Below are 19,549 nucleotides of genomic sequence, written 5' to 3'. Positions count from 1 at the left end.
CCTTGCCCGATGAACTGAACTATGGTCGCTTTGATAGGGACAATAGGCCTACACTATTTTCACCATAGCTGCCATCGTGAACGGCTTTGATTGTCTTTCATTGCTACTCGCACTCAGCAGGACGCGCTGTTTCGTCAATTCTCTTGCACCCCTCAGGTGAGAGATTTTGTGTGCACTGTGCAGACTCAGTCAGACTGTGGGTGCCTCTCATTCAGCGTTTATACGTCCTCCCTCGCTCCTTGGGCCTCTATCCTCACTGATCTGATCTACATAAAGAAAGATAGAAGAAGGGATAGACCATCCCATTGTTGCCGCCCCATCATGTAGATCAGTGAGGAACGAGGCCCGAGCGAGGGAGGACGTAAACGCACCCCGTGTGCTCCGCCTTCTTCCTACTTCTAGGTTAAATTCTGTTGTGACCTAATCAATACTCTGTCTGGAGTAATGTAGCCTACGTAGCTTAAAGAGTATTTTGTCGCACGAGAACACATGGGGCAGCAATTAACAATATAACGCAATGTAGCCTTGACGACAGGTATGTTTTACTGACCATTATTTATTGACATAAGGAGCGTGACTTTTTCAAAGAGTAAAAACACCGTATGAGATGACAGTAGCCATAGGCGATCCAGGCTGTTGGCTGGCTACATTTCACATAATACCATATCTACAACACAAACAATATTAAAACAATGTTGTTAATAATAAACCTTTATAAACGTCTGGTAATGCCTTGTTATGGCAGAAAGTAAAGGTGCAATGCACTAGCCAAACGTTATTGAACTGAACTGCACTGCAACTGAAGTGTTAGCTGGAAAACTTCCAGCAGTGCTATTCATACCAAGAACGAACAATAACAACAAGAAGTAGCCTACCTACCGTATCTTTCTAGATGAGCATAGTAGGCTAGCATGAATGACAACGTCCGCACATAACTTAGGCGATTTGAAGAACGGTATCGCTGTGATCACCAGCCGTACAGAGATATCTGGAGATCAATTTCCAGAACGATGTTGAGAACGGAAAACCTGACAGTCAATCGGAACGACCCTTTACTCATGTTCCCATTTACAGTAGGCCAACCAAAGTTTTACCAATGGCGGGTCCAGGTCCGTCTCCCGCAGTAGACGTCAGCATTTCAGCTGATGGAGGAACCCAAGTGTCTGCGCCAGTGTTGTCGCATCTTCACGTTCGTGGGGATGTCAGCATTTCAACATATATTTCAGGTCAGTTAAAAGTAGGCTAATTAACACAAGATTTGTTAATAGGTTAATTTTGATATCAGAGGCTAGTTTCAATAAAGAACAATAACCTTTAGTAGGTTAATAGCACAGTGGGCTCCATGTTTTGTAATAACTACAGTGGTAGCCTAATGTGAAATTACAGTGGGGCCTAGAAATGCAATATTAAATGTACAATGTAGGCTATCTTAAATGTCACATCAAATTATTCAGTGCTTTGAAATATCCCCCATATAACATGCAGGTGTCCAACAACCAGCACAACCAGCACAGGACAGTGGTATGTTAGTAATACATCTTTTAATTCATTCATTCATTCATTCATTTATTCAGATGGAAACGCTGATGATCCATACAGATTAAATTATGTGTGTAATTTCTATGAAATCTTTCTGTCTTTTGAAGATCAGCAGTCAAAAATCGCTGAATACAAGACATCTATCCTCACCTCCTGTGAGACTGTAAGAGAGTACAACTCCCTCCCTGGTCAGGATGTGCTTCTGGCAGACCGCTACACTGAGCTCCTGATTATTCAGAGACCCAGAGTTCCGAAGGAGAGAGAGGAAGAGCTCCGTTCCAGAGGTGACACTCTCATGCGGCTCTTCCAGACCAGGGCCAGTGAGACACACAGCATTCATCTCGACCAGCTGTTCAAGCCCAAAGACCGTGGATCGGTGCCGAGAGCGGTCATTCTCCAGGGTCATTCCGGTCATGGCAAGTCCTTCACTGTCCAAAAAATTATGCATGACTGGGCATCTGATCTCCTGTTCAAAGATGTTATTCTTGTATTTTGTCTGGACTGCAAAGTACTTAACCTCCTCTCTGGAGAGCACAGTGTGGTCGACCTCCTGAGATGTGATCAGGAGTTTACTCCAGTGATTTTAAGAATACTGCGAGACTCCCCTGGGAAGGTGCTCTTTGTTATAGATGGCTTTGATGAGCTCAGACTCTCATTAAATGAAAATGTACTTCCTAGTGATCCATCTACACGTGCTCCAATCGAGGCCACACTGAGTGCTCTGCTGAAGGGGAATGTTTTGAGCCAGAGCTTACTTATTGTCACCACCAGGTCCACTGTTTCCGACAAACTAAGTGAGGCACTCAAAACCCCACACCGCTTCACAGAGATCCTGGGCTTCTCTGAGGATGGAGTGAAGGAGTATTTCCAGAGGTTTTTTGATAATACAGAGCTCTCTGACAAGGCTTACGAGCATGTGCGTTCAAATGAGACACTCTTCACTTCCTGTTTCATCCCTGTCATCTGCTGGATTGTGTGCACTGTTTTCAGAGAACATTTCCAAGAATCAGTAGATGCACAGGGAGACTTTGAGACAACAAGCTCCATATTTATGCACTTCATTAACACTCTGATGAAGGATCACTGTGAAGGTTCGAGACAGACTAACCTCACATCCCTGAGAAGCCTTGGCCAGCTGGCAGAGAAAGGAATACAAGACCATAAGGTCCTGTTCGATAAGAGGAAAGTGTCTGAGGTGTTAATGGATTTCAACGTGCGTAACCCTTTCCTGTGCAAATTCTTGATGAAGAGGAAGGTCTACATAGGAACCATGTACAGTTTCATGCACCTGAGCTTCCAGGAGTTTTTTGCTGCTCTTCACTTCTTCCTGATAGATGACGAAGAGGAGGCTTGTGGGAAACTACAGATATTACTTGAGTCCACTGGAGTTGAAGTGAACTGTTCTGAGAAAATCAAAGGAAATTCGAGGGATCGTGTTGTTCAGTTTCTTTTTGGTTTGTCAAATAGTGATGTTTCCCCATTTTTGAAGAGTGCCTCTTGGGCAGCTATTCAAACCCAGTTGAAAGAGTGGCTCCTGAAGGTAACAACAGTGAAGAGAGACGGTATACGCTTCTCTTGTCATTCTTCAGTAATGTTGTTTGCTCTGCACTGCCTTTACGAGATCCATGAGAAGGACTTTGTCATGGATGTAATCGAAAACTTGGAATGGATTGAGTTTAGCACTCATGATCTGCAGAGGATAGACTACTGGGTGCTACTGTACTGCCTACAGTGCTGTCAGAGTGTCAGAAGCCTGAGCCTGTACGGCCTAACAGCAGAGAACCTGAGAATGCTGGCGCCTGGACTGTGCAAATGTAAAAAGCTATGGTGAGTGCCATCGTATATTAGTTAGTTCTGAAACTTCTGATTGACTCGGTTATAATAAATAGTATTATGACTGATCTATGCTCTATGATCTATGCTATGATCTATCTAGGGTGAGTATAATTGAATTATGATTGACTGGGACATAGTAAATACTGATCTGATAATGACAGTCATTCTGTCACTCGTGTTGTCTCTCATACATTGGCCTGTCAAGTCACACTTGAAACTGCAGTAGAATTACTATCCAGAGTGCAACTCCATAGTTTATTTAGACTGATGGCTGTCCATGTATTACAATGACAGATGTGTGTAATATTCTATGCCCTGATGTGATTTAGAATGAAGATGAAAATAATGCCTTTAGATGAGTGACGTTAGAGGAATAGTTAAACAGACAAAATTAAGAGATATTAAAGTAACAGTGACACAGCGTAGGAGATCTGCTTTTTCATTTTCAACGTACTGGTTACCCTCGCAGCACTAAGAGTGTATCCAACTCATCATACACTAATGAAAAGGATTATGTGTCTGGTCAGAACAACAAAGCTGCATTGTGCAGTACCAGGTGCTCCGGGTGAACATTGGTAGTGACAGAGAAGAAATGTTGCCTATTACCATCCACATAATCATCAAATTGAGGTGTTACTTTAAATACATTTGTTTGAGGGCCACAGCATCTATTGTAGTATATGTTGCAGCTACATACACATTTAACGCTTTTTGAAGACAAAGATAAAATATATATATTTTTTTTTTCTGATGACCATACATGTTCTTATGCTGGTTATGAAGGCTTGGTGTGGAGGACCTGTCAGATTCTGATGTTGGTGATCTGGTCTTAGCCCTGGGGGAAGGAAAGACGATAAGCACACTGAGGTATAATGCCATTAGACCCCAATTAAACATTGACATGGTTCCAACACATTTACACTGGTGTTCTGGGCTACTCTCTCTCCCTCTCATTCTTTCTTTCTTTCTTTCTTTATCTGAGTGTGTGTGTGTGTGTTTGAAGTATTTTTTTTGCTTTCCAGTTTAAAGAGCAGTCTGTCAGCTAAGAGTGTGGTGGACATCCTCAATGCTCTACACAAGCAGAAATATCTGGGTTATATTGCTCTCCAAGGAGTGAAGACCATCACCCTTGACATCGCAGTTATGACACTAAACCTCATCCAGAACAAACCGTTATCCAATAAGAGGGGTAGTGACTCCATATGGTGAGAAACTCTTACAACTCCTGCACCTGCACATTACGACTCAACAAATACTACTTGAGGCTGTTTCCCTCCCTCCCTTCCTTCTCTCCTTCCTTCCTCCAGTCCTACCTGTAGCCTCCTCTTCTAGCTAATGTTGTGAAGGAAATGAGAAAGGAATGAAGGAGGGACAGATATAAGAAACGAGATGTCCTGCTCACTCACGCATCATTTTCACGAGACGTCAATAGACCTCTGAAGTTCGCCTACAAAAAAGCCACCATCTTTGCCCAAATAAGGAGATCCGGTATCTCAAGATTTTTTCTATGGGAAAATAACATGGGGATTTTGAATTATCGCACCTGTTACACTCTCACTGGGACGAAGAAATTGGAAAAGCAGACGTTTTGCGCTACAAAGTTTTGTCCTCTGCCTTCAAGTGCATACTGTGATCTTCGATAGGTGAAGATGGCACATACTGTGATCTTCGCTACCCCAGAGCTAACTTACAATGCAACTTGCCATAGGCAGTTAGCTTCAATTAACTCCCGGATCTCCTTATATGGGCAAAGATGGCAGCTTTGGATCCTTTTTGTAGGCGAACTTCAGAGGTCTATTACTGATGATGCAGCGCATCTAGCCTGGGTGCAGCCGAACCTCAGGCTTCAGCGCATCACCTCCTTGGCTAGAATAAACAGACATGCAAATTGCAGAGAATATAAACTTACACCAAAGCCTAAACGTGTCATATGTACTCTTCCCACTTTTTGAGCCTGATAATGTAGTAATGTGTGATAGTTCTTGAGACATGAAAGCATACTTATTGTACAGTGTGAACAAAACAGACATGATTTTTATAGCCTGGGTGTTCCCATCCTGCCTTGCACGGTGATTTCAGTCACGCTGTTAAGGCAGTCTGGAAACTACCGCCCTAATTTTTGCCTATAGGGGACCAATCACAGAACAGGGGGAAAGCAAGACGATGATGAGCTATGCACAGACGCACTTGATAGACATCTGTGGCGCCCAATGAACGGATCTGATCAAATACGAGAAAATGAACGTCTGGTTGCCAGACCATGTCTCATTTGAGAAGTGGTAGCGCTAGCCATGTTAGATAATTCCAGCATTTAAAGGACTTTTTTGGTCTATCTACTAGTTTGTTACAAATAAATCCCAACAAACTAGTTTGAACCAAAAGTATTTCTCCTTCAAGACATTTAAGATTTTCCATTTGATCTGTTTACCCCTTTCTTTTCCTTTTTTACCAATTAATTATCATTGTTTTATTATTTCTCTTTTTTACCATTTCTGTTATTCTCAGAAACACTCAACGATTTACTATACTTCTGATATTTTCTCTGCTGTGCCATACTGGTAGATGTTTCATGCCTTATTCCAGTGGTTCTTAAACTGGTGGGTCAGCAAAGATATGGTAGGGGTCATGATATGATTTGCATATTTTTCTAAAAGCTTTTAGATCAACATTTTAATACTCTGGGATATTCAGTAGCCCTACACCGCTTACAGTTCCAGGCTGCTAGCTCTCATGCCAGCACTGCTCTTTAGGCATCTGGAGGGAGGTGTACTAATGTACATACTGTACTGCGCAGCCATGGACCGGCTGGCTACCGTAATGTCCCAACTATTAGCCGCAGCTTAGCCATTGATTTTGCAAGATTTCTTCAGCTATGAGGTTATACACGGACGTGCAGTTAATATGGTATCAATATGGTTTTGTTTCTTTCAACTTGTATAAAATACTGTCCTGCAGATTATACACAATACAGCTAATACACAGGAAATTACTGTACATCTCTCTGTACTATGGTTTTGCAGGATTGCAGAAGATTACAAGACACCCAAACAAAAAGACAGCATATGTCTTTTAGTGACTGTGAATAAAGACACCAAGGACCTCAGGTGATGTTTTCTCAAAAACCTTTGTCAATTCTGAATGGAGATGAGCATGTAAGTCATTTTGAAAGACGGGCTAGATTAGCATTGGTTATGAATAATATTCAACACCATGCTGATAGACCATGAGCAGGGACAATGCACAGTAATACAGTCGAGAAATGAAAAATAATAGTTACAAATACAGTATAAGCATAGCATATTACATTTAAGATGTTCCTCTCAACTACCATTGAGAAAGTGAAAGAGCACATTTTAAAACTCTTCATATAATCATTATAGTGTTTTTTATTAAATTAATAGTCGAAAAATACTTTGAGGAAGTGTAACATCTGTGATCTGTCTGCCTTTCAGATTGACTCTAACCTGGCGTCCAGCAACGGAGGACTCAGACCTCTCAATTGGCTTGGAGCTCACGCTGCCGAACATGGACATCATTATCTTCAAAGAATATCTTCAAAAATGCCATGATCTACATGAAGAGTAAACTCTCTATGTCTATCTGTCTGACTGAGAGACTGACTGACTTTATGTTTAATGATTTTTGTGTCTGTAAAATGTTTCTCTTTATCTGTGTGTATTTAGTCCTCCTGCAGATGATGAGCGTGTGGTTGCCCTGGTCTCCTCCCTTCCCTCTGGCACTGATCTGAGGCACCTGCAGCAGAGAGTGAGATGCTTGACTCTGGGTCGGACTATTGGGAGACTCTCCCTCCAAACTTTTCTCAGTTTAAAGAATGTAAAGTAAGATTTCTTGATGTGTCGTCAATCTGTTTACCTCTGTAGGTTACAATTGGACACTTTTCCTAATTTAAAGGAACTAAAGTAAGAGTTATTTGTTAATTTGTATGAATGTTGTCAAGCTGTTAAGGGCCGTTCACAGCAAGAACGATAACTATAAACAAATATCGCTCTCGTTAATATGAATGACGACGTTCCCACATAAACTATAACGATAACGACATGAACGATATTGTTGGGGATCACTTTCAGAGCGATTTTGAGAACGATAAAAAGCTAACAGCCAATCAGAACCCATCACATTTTAGCCATCATGAGAGGAGAGGAGAGACTTTTCTTATCGTTGGTCAGTGTGGATGCTTTTATCGTTACAGTTATTGTTATTATTATCGTTCTTGGTGTGAATGGCCCTTTAAGCTCCATATTATTGATCATTTTGTTTTGTTTTTCATATGTTATCACTGTGGATTGTCATTTATGTGTAGGCTACTTCTGGTTGGTGCTTGTGTGTGAAAGCGTTCACATACACACGCAGAGTAGGCTACAACGAGTACAGTATACCTGACAAAGACCTGATTGGTCAAAACGTTGTACTCTGCCATTAAACCTGGAGCATGTAAGACAATGTGCAGATATGTTTCCTTTGAAAGCGTTCACATAGCCTGTGTCAGAGGTGTAGCCCATACAATTCTGAAGTAGCCAATGAGAATGTGTCTTGTCTGGTTGGCAGGGTGACTGAGCAGAAACAGATGATGTTCTGCACAACACTCTCTTTTGAAAGAGCCAGCAGTCAGAGGTGAGCAACTCACTTTCCTGTAAGGGCTTCCTTGTGCTGTACAGATTTCGGTGAAAATATCATTCTGCATGCACCGTTAAAAGCCACAGCTGATGTCTACCAGAATGCTTCAGTTGCGGACCTGTTGTAGCCCAGGTGTTCGTCTAGATGTTGGCAGACCTTTGCTTCCAAATACTCAAAAGTAAATCTAGGCCAGTATTGCTTTATGTGTTTTTTTTGTTTTTTTTGCATAGTTAGCATGTAAAGACTGTAAAGCTGTAACCTGATTTATTTTATTTGTTCTTTTCAGGATTGACACCATAATTAGTTTTGGAGGATCAAGAGCATCTGTCTCATATGTCTCAATTCGGCTGTCAAACTCTTCAGACATGACCACACGTGACTTCACTGGTTTCATCCTGATATTTGACACATATCTGATGGGATGTTCAGGGATGAAGTAAGAGTTTTGTTTCTCTCTCTCTCTCTCTCTCTCTCTCTCTCTCTCTCTCACTGTATGTGTTTGTAATAGCCATGTTTCATGGGTGCCTCATACCGTATATGTGTTCTATATTTTAGCCGTGCTGATGGAGGTGTGGAGGCTCCGCTCTCCTCCCTTTGCTCTGTGCCTGATCTGAAGACGGTGAAGATGGAGGTGAACTGCATGACTCTGAGCTTGGCTGCTGGGAGCCTCTGCCTCATCCAAACCCATCCTACTGTTGAGGAAATTAAGTAAGAGTTGTCTACTGTCACTATATGTACAGTATGTTTGTCTGTTTATGGTTTGTTCCAGCTTTCAGTTGTGAACCTGGCCTGGGTGTTCCCATGCTGCCTTGCGCGCCATATGATTCACGCTGCTAAGGCAAACTACCGCTCTAATTTTTGCCTGAGATAGGGGACCAATCACAGAACAGAGGGAAAAGCAAGATGATGATGAGCTATGCACAGACCCATTTGATAGACATCCGTGGTGCCCAATAAACGGATCTGGGCATTTTTTTTAAATACGAGAAAATGAACGTTTGGTTCCCAGAAGTGGTCGCACTAGCCAGGCTACTGTGAACCACATTTTCAGGTTACAAATCTGTTTATTTTTAGTTTGAAATGACTTGTTGAAATTATTTGTTGTGACTTAGAACCCAAATGGAACATATTGCCTACTGATCGAAATAGGCTTATCAGAGTCTTCAAAATGATTGTCATTATGATATTAGGGTGATTACCTGGTAATACAGTTCTACTGTGGTGGTTAGAGAGAAGAAGAAATAGAAGAATGGTTAATAATGTTCCTTTAAAAGTGACATTGCCTTTACAAATTGATTTATGGCAGGTAGCACAATAGCATAAACTTTTTTTCTGCATAACGATTAGATATGTGAAATAGCATCACGTCAATGCTTTGTTAGATTCCGAAATGTCACGGATCCCGCCATTGCCGCTTGCGGCTATATTTGTTGGGGGCCAAGCAGCGAAGCTGCGAGGCAACCCATAGTGATTCTACGTTTTCTTATTATTATTACACACCTCTGATTGGTCGATTTGAACCGTACAGTAAAAAGTTCTGACATTTGGCACACTTATTCTACTCACAACTCTAAGCACTTTCACCAACTTACAGACTCCAAACCTCAAACCTCCAGCGCCACCAACAGGTCAAAATTCATCATTTTTTTAACAACATTAATGCAAGTAGCTCTGCAATGCTTTGACCTATCAAGCTGAAACTTGCTCAGTGTATTAAGGCTAAAAGTATGGCCCCACCCACAAATTAACAAGACTTTTCCATGAACGCTGTAGCGCCACCAACAGACCAAGGTCAAAACGTTCAAAAAGTTTCACAGGTCACAAATTTCATCCGATTCTCACCAAAATTTGCACACACCATCTTCAGACCATGCCTTATTATTGCATTGCTTTCTGGAAGAATTGACAAATTGTAACAGTAACAGCCAATCAAAATTGGCGGCGAAGCCGCCACACAGACATTAAATCTATATCTTTATGGAAGCAATAGCATCATACAGTAAAAAGTTATGAAATGTAACACACATATTCCTCTTTGCACACACCCACTCTCCCATGCCATGTCTTTTGACCACTAGAGGGGCGCTATAATCACAGGAAGTCAGCTCATTTTTCAACAATGCTTTCATCTCTCTCTCTCAAACCCAAACACAAGCACACAAACACTCCTCTATGGTGGTCGTGGGGGGCGGGGGGGTTCCTTTGCACACGCCCACTCTCCCATTCCAAAGCTTGGCCCCCCCATTGCTGCCTGCAGCTATATTTCTTGATGTTATTTCTGGTCACCCCAGCATGGACAACTCCAGCAATGTCTTGATAGGCCGGTCCAGCTAAACCATCAAAGACTAGCAAAGAACATCTTGAACCAGCTAAAACAGCCACCAGCATTAACTGGGTTTAAGAAGTTTTTTTACGTAGCCAAAGGTCTGAAGCCTACTGAAAGAGTTGTGAAGCATTTTTTTTTTAAATTGGTGGTGTCAATAATTACTTTTTTTGTAGCATGCACATTATCACACTGTACATGTGCACATATGCAAGGTTAAAGATGCTAACTGATCTGTTCTTTGGCTTGCAGTATTGATCTGGGACCATTTCAATCTTCCACTTCCACTGAAGAGATAAGTTTCCACTGCTCATCTCTGTGTTTTACTAAGGATTCCAGCACCCAGAGGTAAAGCTCAGCATATGAGCCAGCTCCATTAACGTAGCCTAATGTTACCATACTCTCTATCTCTATGTCTTATACATGTGTGTCAATCAATCAATCAATCAATAAATGAATCAATCGATAAATATTTTGTGTAGATGGTATACTATGTAACATTTAACGTAATTGTGTTTATCAGTTAATAATGTACAGTATTTAGATCACATCTTCTTTCATCTATTTGGCTTTTAGCCTGGACGTTGGAATTGCCACACAAAAGCTTGAGGCTGCAGTCTCGTATATTTCACTCTTCCTGTCACGGTCCTCAGTGAAGAGCTTTGACCTCAAGGACTTTCTCTTGAAATTCCATTCTTTGGAATATTTAGATGAACTGTAAGGCCCCATTTTATGTAATACAGATTTGACTGATGTGTTAGTGTTACTGATGTGATACTAACTGATGTGTTGTGTGTGTAGTAGTCCACAGCTTGCTGATGCCCTGATGTCTTCCCTGCACTCTCTGCCTGGTCTGAGGGAGATGAAGCTGAAGGTGGGCAACCTGACCACCCGCTGGGCAAAGAGGATCCTCTCCCTCATTCACTCCTGTCCCACACTTCAGAAACTACAGTAAGACTTCTGCCTGTTTTTGTGTTGTATGGGTATCATTCGTGTCCTTTGCTCAAGCATACGACATTGCGAAGACTTGAAGATTCCAATAGTGTGCAGCTGTTATCTGGTACCAGCTATATCCTTGAGCGATCGTAACCAATATTTCAAACCGCATGGCTAACATATCTTCCTTATCTCTTGCATCAGAGATTTCTTTTCTTTTCTGGAATTCTACATGTTCTAGACAGTAGGTCTACTACAGGCACTTTCTGTTACCATGTAGCTCACCATATCCGTTGGCTTGAATGCTAAATAAATATATGGGTCGCGAATTTATGAACATAGGAAATTGTGGGTCCCAAAGCCAGAGCAGTTAAGAACCACTGGCCTACAGGCAGGACTGGGGGCATGTTCATGAGCCTCCATGATCATGCCAGAGTGGAGAGCTGCAGCTGCCTAGCTGCTACTTTAGCTGTTGGCTCCCGCAGCAAGCTAGTCAAGCTAAAACTGATTGTTTTCCCTTTTAGTACCAACAGCACTCTGGGACCTTGAGATACGGAGATCTATATGACAGATTGCTGGATTTAACTAATCAGAATTGCAATTGTATATTCATTTGTCAGGTCATTACAAATGAAACCGACACAATGCAGAGGCACTTGCTAAGAGCATCTGTTAAGATCAGAGCAGCATTTGGGCACTAAGATCAAAGCTGTAATCAGTAACAGTGACAGCTCAGTGTTAAACTCAATCATTATGGTTTTAAAACCAACCATGAAACACATTTCCAGATACACGAAAAGTAAACAGTTGTCAGCACAGAGGTTTGAGAACAGTGTGTGGATTTGAGAATGGAGAGAAGACACCATTGGATAGTTAAAGCCTAGTTAAAAACACATTGCAGACCAAGACAAAACATGAGTGGTTGTCTAACATTTGTTCTGCTTTCAGTGTGAATGCTAGCGGTTGGCTATGGACTCACAGTGGGTGCCTCCTGGCAGGTGGCTTCTTGACAAAGGAAAGCATCCGTCTACTTCAGACAGCACCGAAGCGGCCAGACTTCACTCTGATACTCCATGGGTGTGTTTGATTTGCTAAATCTGTCCATCACATCACCAAAAAACACTCAGGTGATCAGACCACAGAGAACAACAACAGATGTGTGCACTTTGGGATGTTGCTGTAATAATGGCAACATTGTCAATAATTTCTCATTTCAAATGTATTAGCTTTTAGGTTATATTGCTGTTATCAAACGTTATAGAACTAATAATCAAACTTTAATAACCAAACTTTAAGGTTTTTTCAAGGTTTACATGATTGATATTACCATCACATAAACACGATAACCAGCTTTTTGAGCGTGGTGAGTGTGATGACTAATGCACCTCTTACTTTCTCATGTAGGAAGTGGTGCAGCAACACCACCAGCCAGTGCAGTGAGGCCAAGGACTGGCACAGTGACCTGCGCTGCAACCAGCACGTGGAGATTTCAATAAGAGGAAAGTCTCTCCAGATGAAGAACGCAACTGCGGTGTATGTGAGGAAGGGTGAAACTGAAGGTGAAGAGGAGGAGACGAAAGAAGAGAGGAAAGAGGCGTGATGGACAGAGTGAAGAACACGTCTGGTCAGATGAAGAGGGTGAGGAGGACGAGTGAGTGAGACGGCTGCTGATGATGAAGACCGTGAGGATCATGGAGGGCCGTGTGGAGAACGCTGGAGGATCAGAAGCGCACTGATCTTCTTCAGTGTTCTAGAGTGTAAGAGCTTTGCAGGAGATTCTGCAGTGCAAGAGCAAATCACTCAGACAGAGGGATCAAGATGTGGCCACTTATCATGAAGGCATCAGGAATTTTCTGCAATTCTGTTGGTTTCCTCAGAAGTTTTTAAACAGTTTAATCTCCTGTGGACAGAAATATGTGACAGGAAGGACTTTACTTAAAAGCAGTGACTAAATGTTTAAATCCACATCACAATAAATGTATCTATGCATTGTCTCTGTTAAGGCATTAATCTGCGAGTGATCTGTAGACTGCAATGTGCTTCTCATTACAGAACTGAAATGCCTGTCTTTTTAGGTATACAGTTCAATTTCAGATTTCTTTTTAACTCTTCCACCCTCTTCTCGAAATTGTAAACACAAACTCCCATTCTCAAAACTTTCATTACTGGAGTTACAGTAAATATTAAATCCGGAATTATGAAATCTTTTTGCTTCGTTTTGTGACTTTTACTTTCTGAAGCTGGAGTTTTCCACCTCTGGTGTCTAATGACTTCACACTCTTCTCTGTTGTGAGAGATGATCTGAGGACAGTGGGTTTTCGTCACAGTTACAACTGTTTTGAGGTGACTGTTTCGTTTTTCAGAAGTTGTCAGAAAAAATGGTGGCAGGTTTAAAAAAATGTAAAATGCAATTGTGAAAAACTCAAAAGGCTAGTTGCAGTTCACTATCTGAACTGGCGGGGGCGGTATTGAGGTCTGTCCGTACAGATCCATAGTCATGATAAGAGTGAGAAGGGCTGATAATGGCCGGGATTCCCAGATTAACGAATCTGGGAAATGTGGCCAATATGTGTTCAATTTCAAATTTATGGAAACACATTGGGTGCCTCTCAACATCTCTCCTTGATCCTCCAGACTCATTCCCACTGATCTATAACTAACACTGGCTAGACTATCCCATTGTACTTCATGTAGATCAGTGAGGACGACGACCGAGGAAGGAAAGGAGGATGTGTAAAAGATGAATGAGAGGCACCCATGGTGTTGCGCAACCAGTATTAAAAGTATGGTTAAATATGTCTCCATCTAAGGGGGGGGGGGAGATTGTTCTGAAGAATGTGTCCCATAGGGGCGTGCCGTGTTCTATATTAACCTAATTATTCATTCATATTGATGCAAATAACTTCCCACTTATCTATAACTAAAACTGGATAGACTATCCCATTGTTGCCGCCCCATCATGTTTTATGTAGATCAGTGAGGATCGAGGCCCGAGGCCCGAGGAGGAAGGGAGGATGCATAAACGCTGAATGAGAGGCGCCCATAGAATTGCTCCATATGCTTTTCTTCAAAGATTTGGATTGCTTCAGACTCGCTCGCTTTGAGGCAGCCTTAACCACAACAACAGAGCAACATTATTAATTTTCAATTGGCACAACATATAAGCAATTGAGTTTGAATAAAAACAAGACTGTCTTTAAAACTGACAACAAATAACTTTATTTAACAATCAAAAGACAAAACAATAGCCATAAATTAAAAGAATAGCATTTGCATTTAAACAAATACAAATATTTGTATTTGTATTGCATTGCCTCTAAGTGCATTAGTATAACTCCTCCCTTACATATGTTGGCTGTTTAGTTTGGAGATTGATGCCTGGGGGCTGTTTTATTATACTTCCTCTGGGTTCTCTTACCTTGGTTTGCCACTAAAACACCTACAGTACCATAAAGGCCTGAACTGAGCCACCGTAGAGCTCTGCTAGCACTGAATAAGGCAGGACACCTTATAAAAGAGAACTTCACTGATGAGATCATGGTCCGTGAATTACGTTCACTTCACTTAGTACGGCAGTGAGAGGATGACGAGCTACTCTTCACATGCTTTAGAACAAGCAGATCTCGCCAGATCAACATAATAGCTACTCTTAAACTTCATAGGACATCGGGATGGGTGCAAAACAAGCACAGTAGAGCATGTGTTTTACACCTGCCCATTTTGAAAGTGCACATCTGAAGGTGGACATTGCTTAGGCACTCGTATACCTCTGCATGACCTGCTGGTGCACACCAGGCAGAGACAGGGGCTGAACAGGAAATGTGGTGGACAGAGGAAAGCTTTTCTGACTCTTGCTAGATTGTAGACTGCCCAGATGGGTCTTTGGAACCCGGGGATGGTCCTCCTCGTCTAAAGAAGACATCATGGTGGAGGAGGGGCAGGTCTGGTGGGAGACGGCCGCGTAAGGGACTCTTTTGTGGGCTACTCCAGAGGTTTGGCAGCCCCTAGTCTGGAGAGTCGGTCAGCTTCCTCGTTCCCACTGAAGCCTGCGTGGCCTGGGATGTGTTGCTGTGGAGAGGGGGACACAGACACCTCAAGCACAGGCATAACACCAGACACGTCTCTATTGTGATAGGAATAACCTTATCCATTGAACAGAATAACGCAATGAACTTGAAATGAAATACAAAATTGATGACTGTTCTAACATTGGGGACGTGAATTCATGATGCGTCACAACCAGTATTTAATGGGTAATAACTGTCTGGTTTTTAACCATCAACATTCATTGATTCTGCTGATCATGAGTACCAGTTCTGCAGGTGGGGAATGGGCTATATGCCACAGAGGGTCTTCAGCCAGCACATACTGTACATGTCCAGTGGAATATCAGGGTCATCTTCTGTCAAGCTACTCCTTTTGTGTTCACTCTTATCATATCTCACACAGAAATCCTTCAGCATTTTAACACGCATTCACAAGGTGCAGCACCCAACCAGGTCTGTGTTAACAGATTCACTAAAAAACAACAGCCACTACAACACAGATGACGGTCCATTGGAAAAGTACGAGTTGACCGCAGGGCACAGCTCACGCTGGCATCACCGATCTATAAAGAACACTGGGTAGCGCATCTACTGTACGTCCTAAACCTGAAGTCTGAGTGCGGCGGCCATATTGGGACCACTTGCCTGTCGAACGCTCTGATCTATAAAGAACACTGGATAGCGCATCTACGTCCTAAACCTGAAGCCTCAGCGTGGCGGCCATATTGGGACCACTCGGGACAGTTCCATTGGCTTCATTGTTGATGGGGCGGCAACAATGGGATAGTCTATACAGGTATTCTTTATAGATCAGTGGCTGGCTTAAGGACCATGAGCCAATTTCACAGTGTCCAGGTGCCTGGCCTAGTTGACGTTAATGATGCCTTAATTGGCAGGGTAAAACATCTTCCTGTTTCTGTCTTTCCTATAGACTGAGCTGTTCCAGAGGAAGTTAGTTTACACAGTGGCGACATCTTGTGAAATAGGCTCATTAAACTGGAGCACATACCCACACCACCTGCAGCTCCTGGTTCAGTGCATCCAGGCGCTCAAAGTCCTCCTTGGTGATGATCTTGCCCCCTCCCTTTAGCCTCCAGCCATTCAGCTTCCACTTCTTCACCCAACTGGTGACCCCTTAGGATACAACACAAAATCTGACTGGTGACCCCTTAGGATAGAATACAAAATCTGACTGGTGACCCCTTAAGATAGAACACAAAATCTGACTGGTGACCCCTTAAGATAGAACACAAGAGCTGACTGGTGACCCCTTAAGATAGAACACAAAAGCTGACTGGTGACCCCTTAGGATAGAACACAAAAGGAAAACAGTGACCCCTTAAGATAGAACACAAAATGGAAATGCCACTATTCTAGCTCCAGCTGGGTTCAGAATTGATCTTTTTATATTCCTCAATTCCATCATTCTCTCTCTGTCTCTCAGGAGTACCATTGATGGTGAACTTGCTGTCGGTGTACAGCACCAGCTTCTTGATTTTCTGGTCTCGGGCCTGTTCCAGAGCTTTACAGGCAGCCTGCAGAGGGGACAGTGAAGGAAGAAGGTGTGAAATGGCAACTGGCCACTTTATAATAAACATGCTTTTATAGGACAAAGAACAATTACTAACAATATTTTTTTAGAGAAACAATGTCATTCAAAGCTAGAACTGGAAAAACAGAAATGGCAGCATGCATTTTGGTTTGATTCTCCAACAGGTTCATTCTGTTGTTTAACATGCTTATGTAAATCAATGTGTTCCTTCCAATCATGTACTATAGGTGCAGGTGTAAATGTACAAAAGCGAATGGATCTGGAAAATAAAAGCAAACCTGAATCTCAGCTCTCTGGTTGGTCTGTCTGCCACTCAGTCTGTCTGCAACATTTCTGCAACACAACATTTCAAATTCCATACTTTTTCTTTTCTTTTTTTTTTTTTAACAATTACATGCAAAATGATTCTGGCTAAAAAAGAAATGTCTGAATCTAGGATGGCAAGGCATATCACGCTGCTCTGTTCCCTGCCCCTGACACAAAGCAACACTAAAGCACTTTTCCTCTGTCACACGCACTCTACTTGTTTATCCAGCAAATAACAATGTCCACAGACAAGCTAGAGAATGTTGCATGATTTTATGAAAGTATGATGTATTGTATAGTACACAAGTATATATCCTTTTTTGATCCGTGAGGGAAATTTGTTCTCTGCATTTAACCCAATTTAACCGAATTAGTGAACACACAGCACACAGTGAGGTGAATCACACAAAGAGCAGTGAGCTGCCTGCCCAACCAGCAGCACTCTGGGAGCAGTGAGGGGTTGGGTGCGTTGCTCAAGGGCACTTCAGCCGTGGACTGGTCAGGGTTCGAACCAGCAACCCCCTGCTTACAAGCCCGAAGCCCTAACCAGTAGGCCACGGCTGCCCACAAACATTGCAACATCGACGCAAGTCAAATTTTTAGTTTCTTATGTCTCATTTCATCGAACTACAGTACAGGTACGCTATCCGATCTGGCAAAGTTACATAGTCGGGTTATAGCCTAAAGAGGGCCGCGAAGTGAATGCAGAAGTGCTGCTCACCCTGTTACGAGTTGATGAACCGCTAAAATGATTTTGGAAACATTATTTTAAGGTAAGAAAAACTCTTAGTGTTGCTTTAATGAAGCAGTGACTACACAGACTGGAAAATCACTGCAATTTCTGAAGGTAAACAGAGTCAGAAGATCATGGTTGACTGAGAAAAGACTTACAAGGGATGGTTGGGTCCCCAGTACACCCCGATTCCTGCCCGAGCTCCAACCTTCCCATTGCCCTCGCAACAGCCATCTGTGTAGACCACCACAGCATCACCTACATGAATGAAAAGAAAACAATCACGGACAATTAAAGGATTTGTTTCTATTCAAAAATGGCGAGCAACAACATTCTAATTAACTGAAATGTGAAATATAAGTCAGAAAAAGAAGAAAGAGTCGCCTAGATATCCTAGATATGGATCGCCTAGATATGGCCTTAAATATTTATTTTGCAGACTGTTTATGTCCAATGAAGATGTGACTGTCAATAATTTGCCTATGTCTATGCAACAGTCACATATATGGAACATGGTACTAGGAGGGGCAATATTCATGAGGTGCTTCATTCTCCTTTACCCATGTAGGTGAAGTCAGTCTTTTCAGCAGGTGCTGGGCTAGTGTTCTGGGGCTTGTCTTCTGCCGCCTTCACCCGTTTAGCAGCACACCCGTCCACTTCATCCCCCTCTCCTTTCTTCTCCTCCTCTTCATTCACATTACCCAGTTTCCTCTTTAAGCCTCCCATCACAGCTGCCATCGTGGCCTCATAGCTGGGGGCTCTTTTGGGGAGCTCAATGTCACAACTACTGGATTCTGCTTTAACTAGAAGGGGGAAACAGGACTTCAACATTCAATATATTCCTCATATTCCTACATATCATTATACTATAAATTATTGAGTTTCGTATAACAATGATGTAGACAATCAGTGTTTACAGGCCGTATGAGACATGAATGAGCATAGGAAAAACTGCTTGAGAGGCACATTGAAATCGTACCCTCTTTAACGGACGAGCATGTTGTTGCTAGGCTCCTCACAAACTCCCAGGCATGTTCTTCCGTCGCAAACTTCTTATAACTTGCGCATGGAAACTTGTCGACTTGACTCTTGCATTCATCCCTGCAGGGATGTAATCACGTAAGGCATTTCCTTTTACGTTAATTGGGAAGTAAACTATGGAAAGTTAAAGAACTGTGGCTCACCAAGTATTGTACACGCCAGGCTGAAGTCCCTTCCTCACGGCGTAGAAGAATGTCCCTTTCTTGCCCATTTCTTCTGCAAGACTGCAAAAGCCCCTAACGTTACACAGCCTGTTTAAACACAGTCTAGTCACTCCCCACATCAAGCTGCACAACTAATTTACACGAGCATTTTTAAAATGCATGACATGTGTTGATGATCGAGGCACGTTGTCCTCTCCAATCACAAATGCTAGCGTTTGCTAGCTATCTCTAGACTAGCATTACCTTAGAGGGATAGCATAACGACTCTTTGACAGCAGTTTCAACCTACCTAACGTTTGTCTAATGAAACTAAACTGTATTCAGGCTCGGTATCTGGGCTTCCACTTGCGTATTTTTAGCTATTCAAAGTCGTTCCATGTGATTTCAAGTTCAACTGATCCTGTTTACATCCGTATTTATCCTTTTTCACGGTGCAGC

General features: G+C 42.4%; 2 protein-coding genes across 8 annotated transcripts; one reads left to right on the top strand and one right to left on the bottom strand.

Moving 5' to 3' along the window:
* The first annotated feature begins 417 nt into the window (after positions 1 to 417).
* Positions 418 to 13,466, top strand: LOC134097920 (NACHT, LRR and PYD domains-containing protein 1 homolog). 4 transcript variants are annotated; one of them, XM_062550870.1, is made up of 17 exons: positions 418 to 535; positions 1,078 to 1,226; positions 1,486 to 1,521; positions 1,652 to 3,366; positions 4,159 to 4,242; positions 4,398 to 4,580; positions 6,396 to 6,479; positions 6,828 to 6,956; positions 7,059 to 7,214; positions 7,942 to 8,007; positions 8,297 to 8,446; positions 8,566 to 8,718; positions 10,586 to 10,681; positions 10,910 to 11,050; positions 11,132 to 11,284; positions 12,218 to 12,346; positions 12,674 to 13,466. In XM_062550870.1, exons 2-17 carry the CDS (start codon positions 1,146 to 1,148, stop codon positions 12,867 to 12,869), a joined length of 3,552 nt encoding a protein of 1,183 aa, XP_062406854.1. In that variant the 5' UTR covers positions 418 to 535; positions 1,078 to 1,145; the 3' UTR covers positions 12,870 to 13,466. The 4 variants fall into 4 exon arrangements, with proteins under 4 accessions (XP_062406854.1, XP_062406853.1, XP_062406852.1 ...); XM_062550869.1 differs by having other exon boundaries at positions 1,647 to 3,366; positions 11,135 to 11,284; XM_062550868.1 differs by having other exon boundaries at positions 1,647 to 3,366.
* Positions 13,467 to 14,464: 998 nt separating this feature from the next.
* On the bottom strand, positions 14,465 to 19,546 carry rnaseh1 (ribonuclease H1). Of its 4 annotated transcripts, none has more exons than XM_062550236.1 (9): positions 19,355 to 19,546; positions 19,091 to 19,198; positions 18,886 to 19,007; positions 18,467 to 18,709; positions 18,065 to 18,164; positions 17,146 to 17,200; positions 16,766 to 16,850; positions 16,325 to 16,449; positions 14,465 to 15,337 (listed from the first exon to the last, which is right to left on the bottom strand). In XM_062550236.1, exons 2-9 carry the CDS (start codon positions 19,156 to 19,158, stop codon positions 15,251 to 15,253), a joined length of 885 nt encoding a protein of 294 aa, XP_062406220.1. In that variant the 5' UTR covers positions 19,159 to 19,198; positions 19,355 to 19,546; the 3' UTR covers positions 14,465 to 15,250. The 4 variants fall into 4 exon arrangements, with proteins under 4 accessions (XP_062406220.1, XP_062406221.1, XP_062406222.1 ...); XM_062550237.1 differs by having other exon boundaries at positions 19,401 to 19,546; XM_062550238.1 differs by having other exon boundaries at positions 19,091 to 19,171; positions 19,401 to 19,537.
* Between the last annotated feature and the right edge of the window lie 3 nt (positions 19,547 to 19,549).

Source organism: Sardina pilchardus, chromosome 12 (genome assembly GCF_963854185.1).
Source record: "Sardina pilchardus chromosome 12, fSarPil1.1, whole genome shotgun sequence".
Lineage (NCBI taxonomy): Eukaryota > Metazoa > Chordata > Actinopteri > Clupeiformes > Clupeidae > Sardina > Sardina pilchardus.
This window is presented reverse-complemented; position numbering and strand designations above follow the sequence as displayed.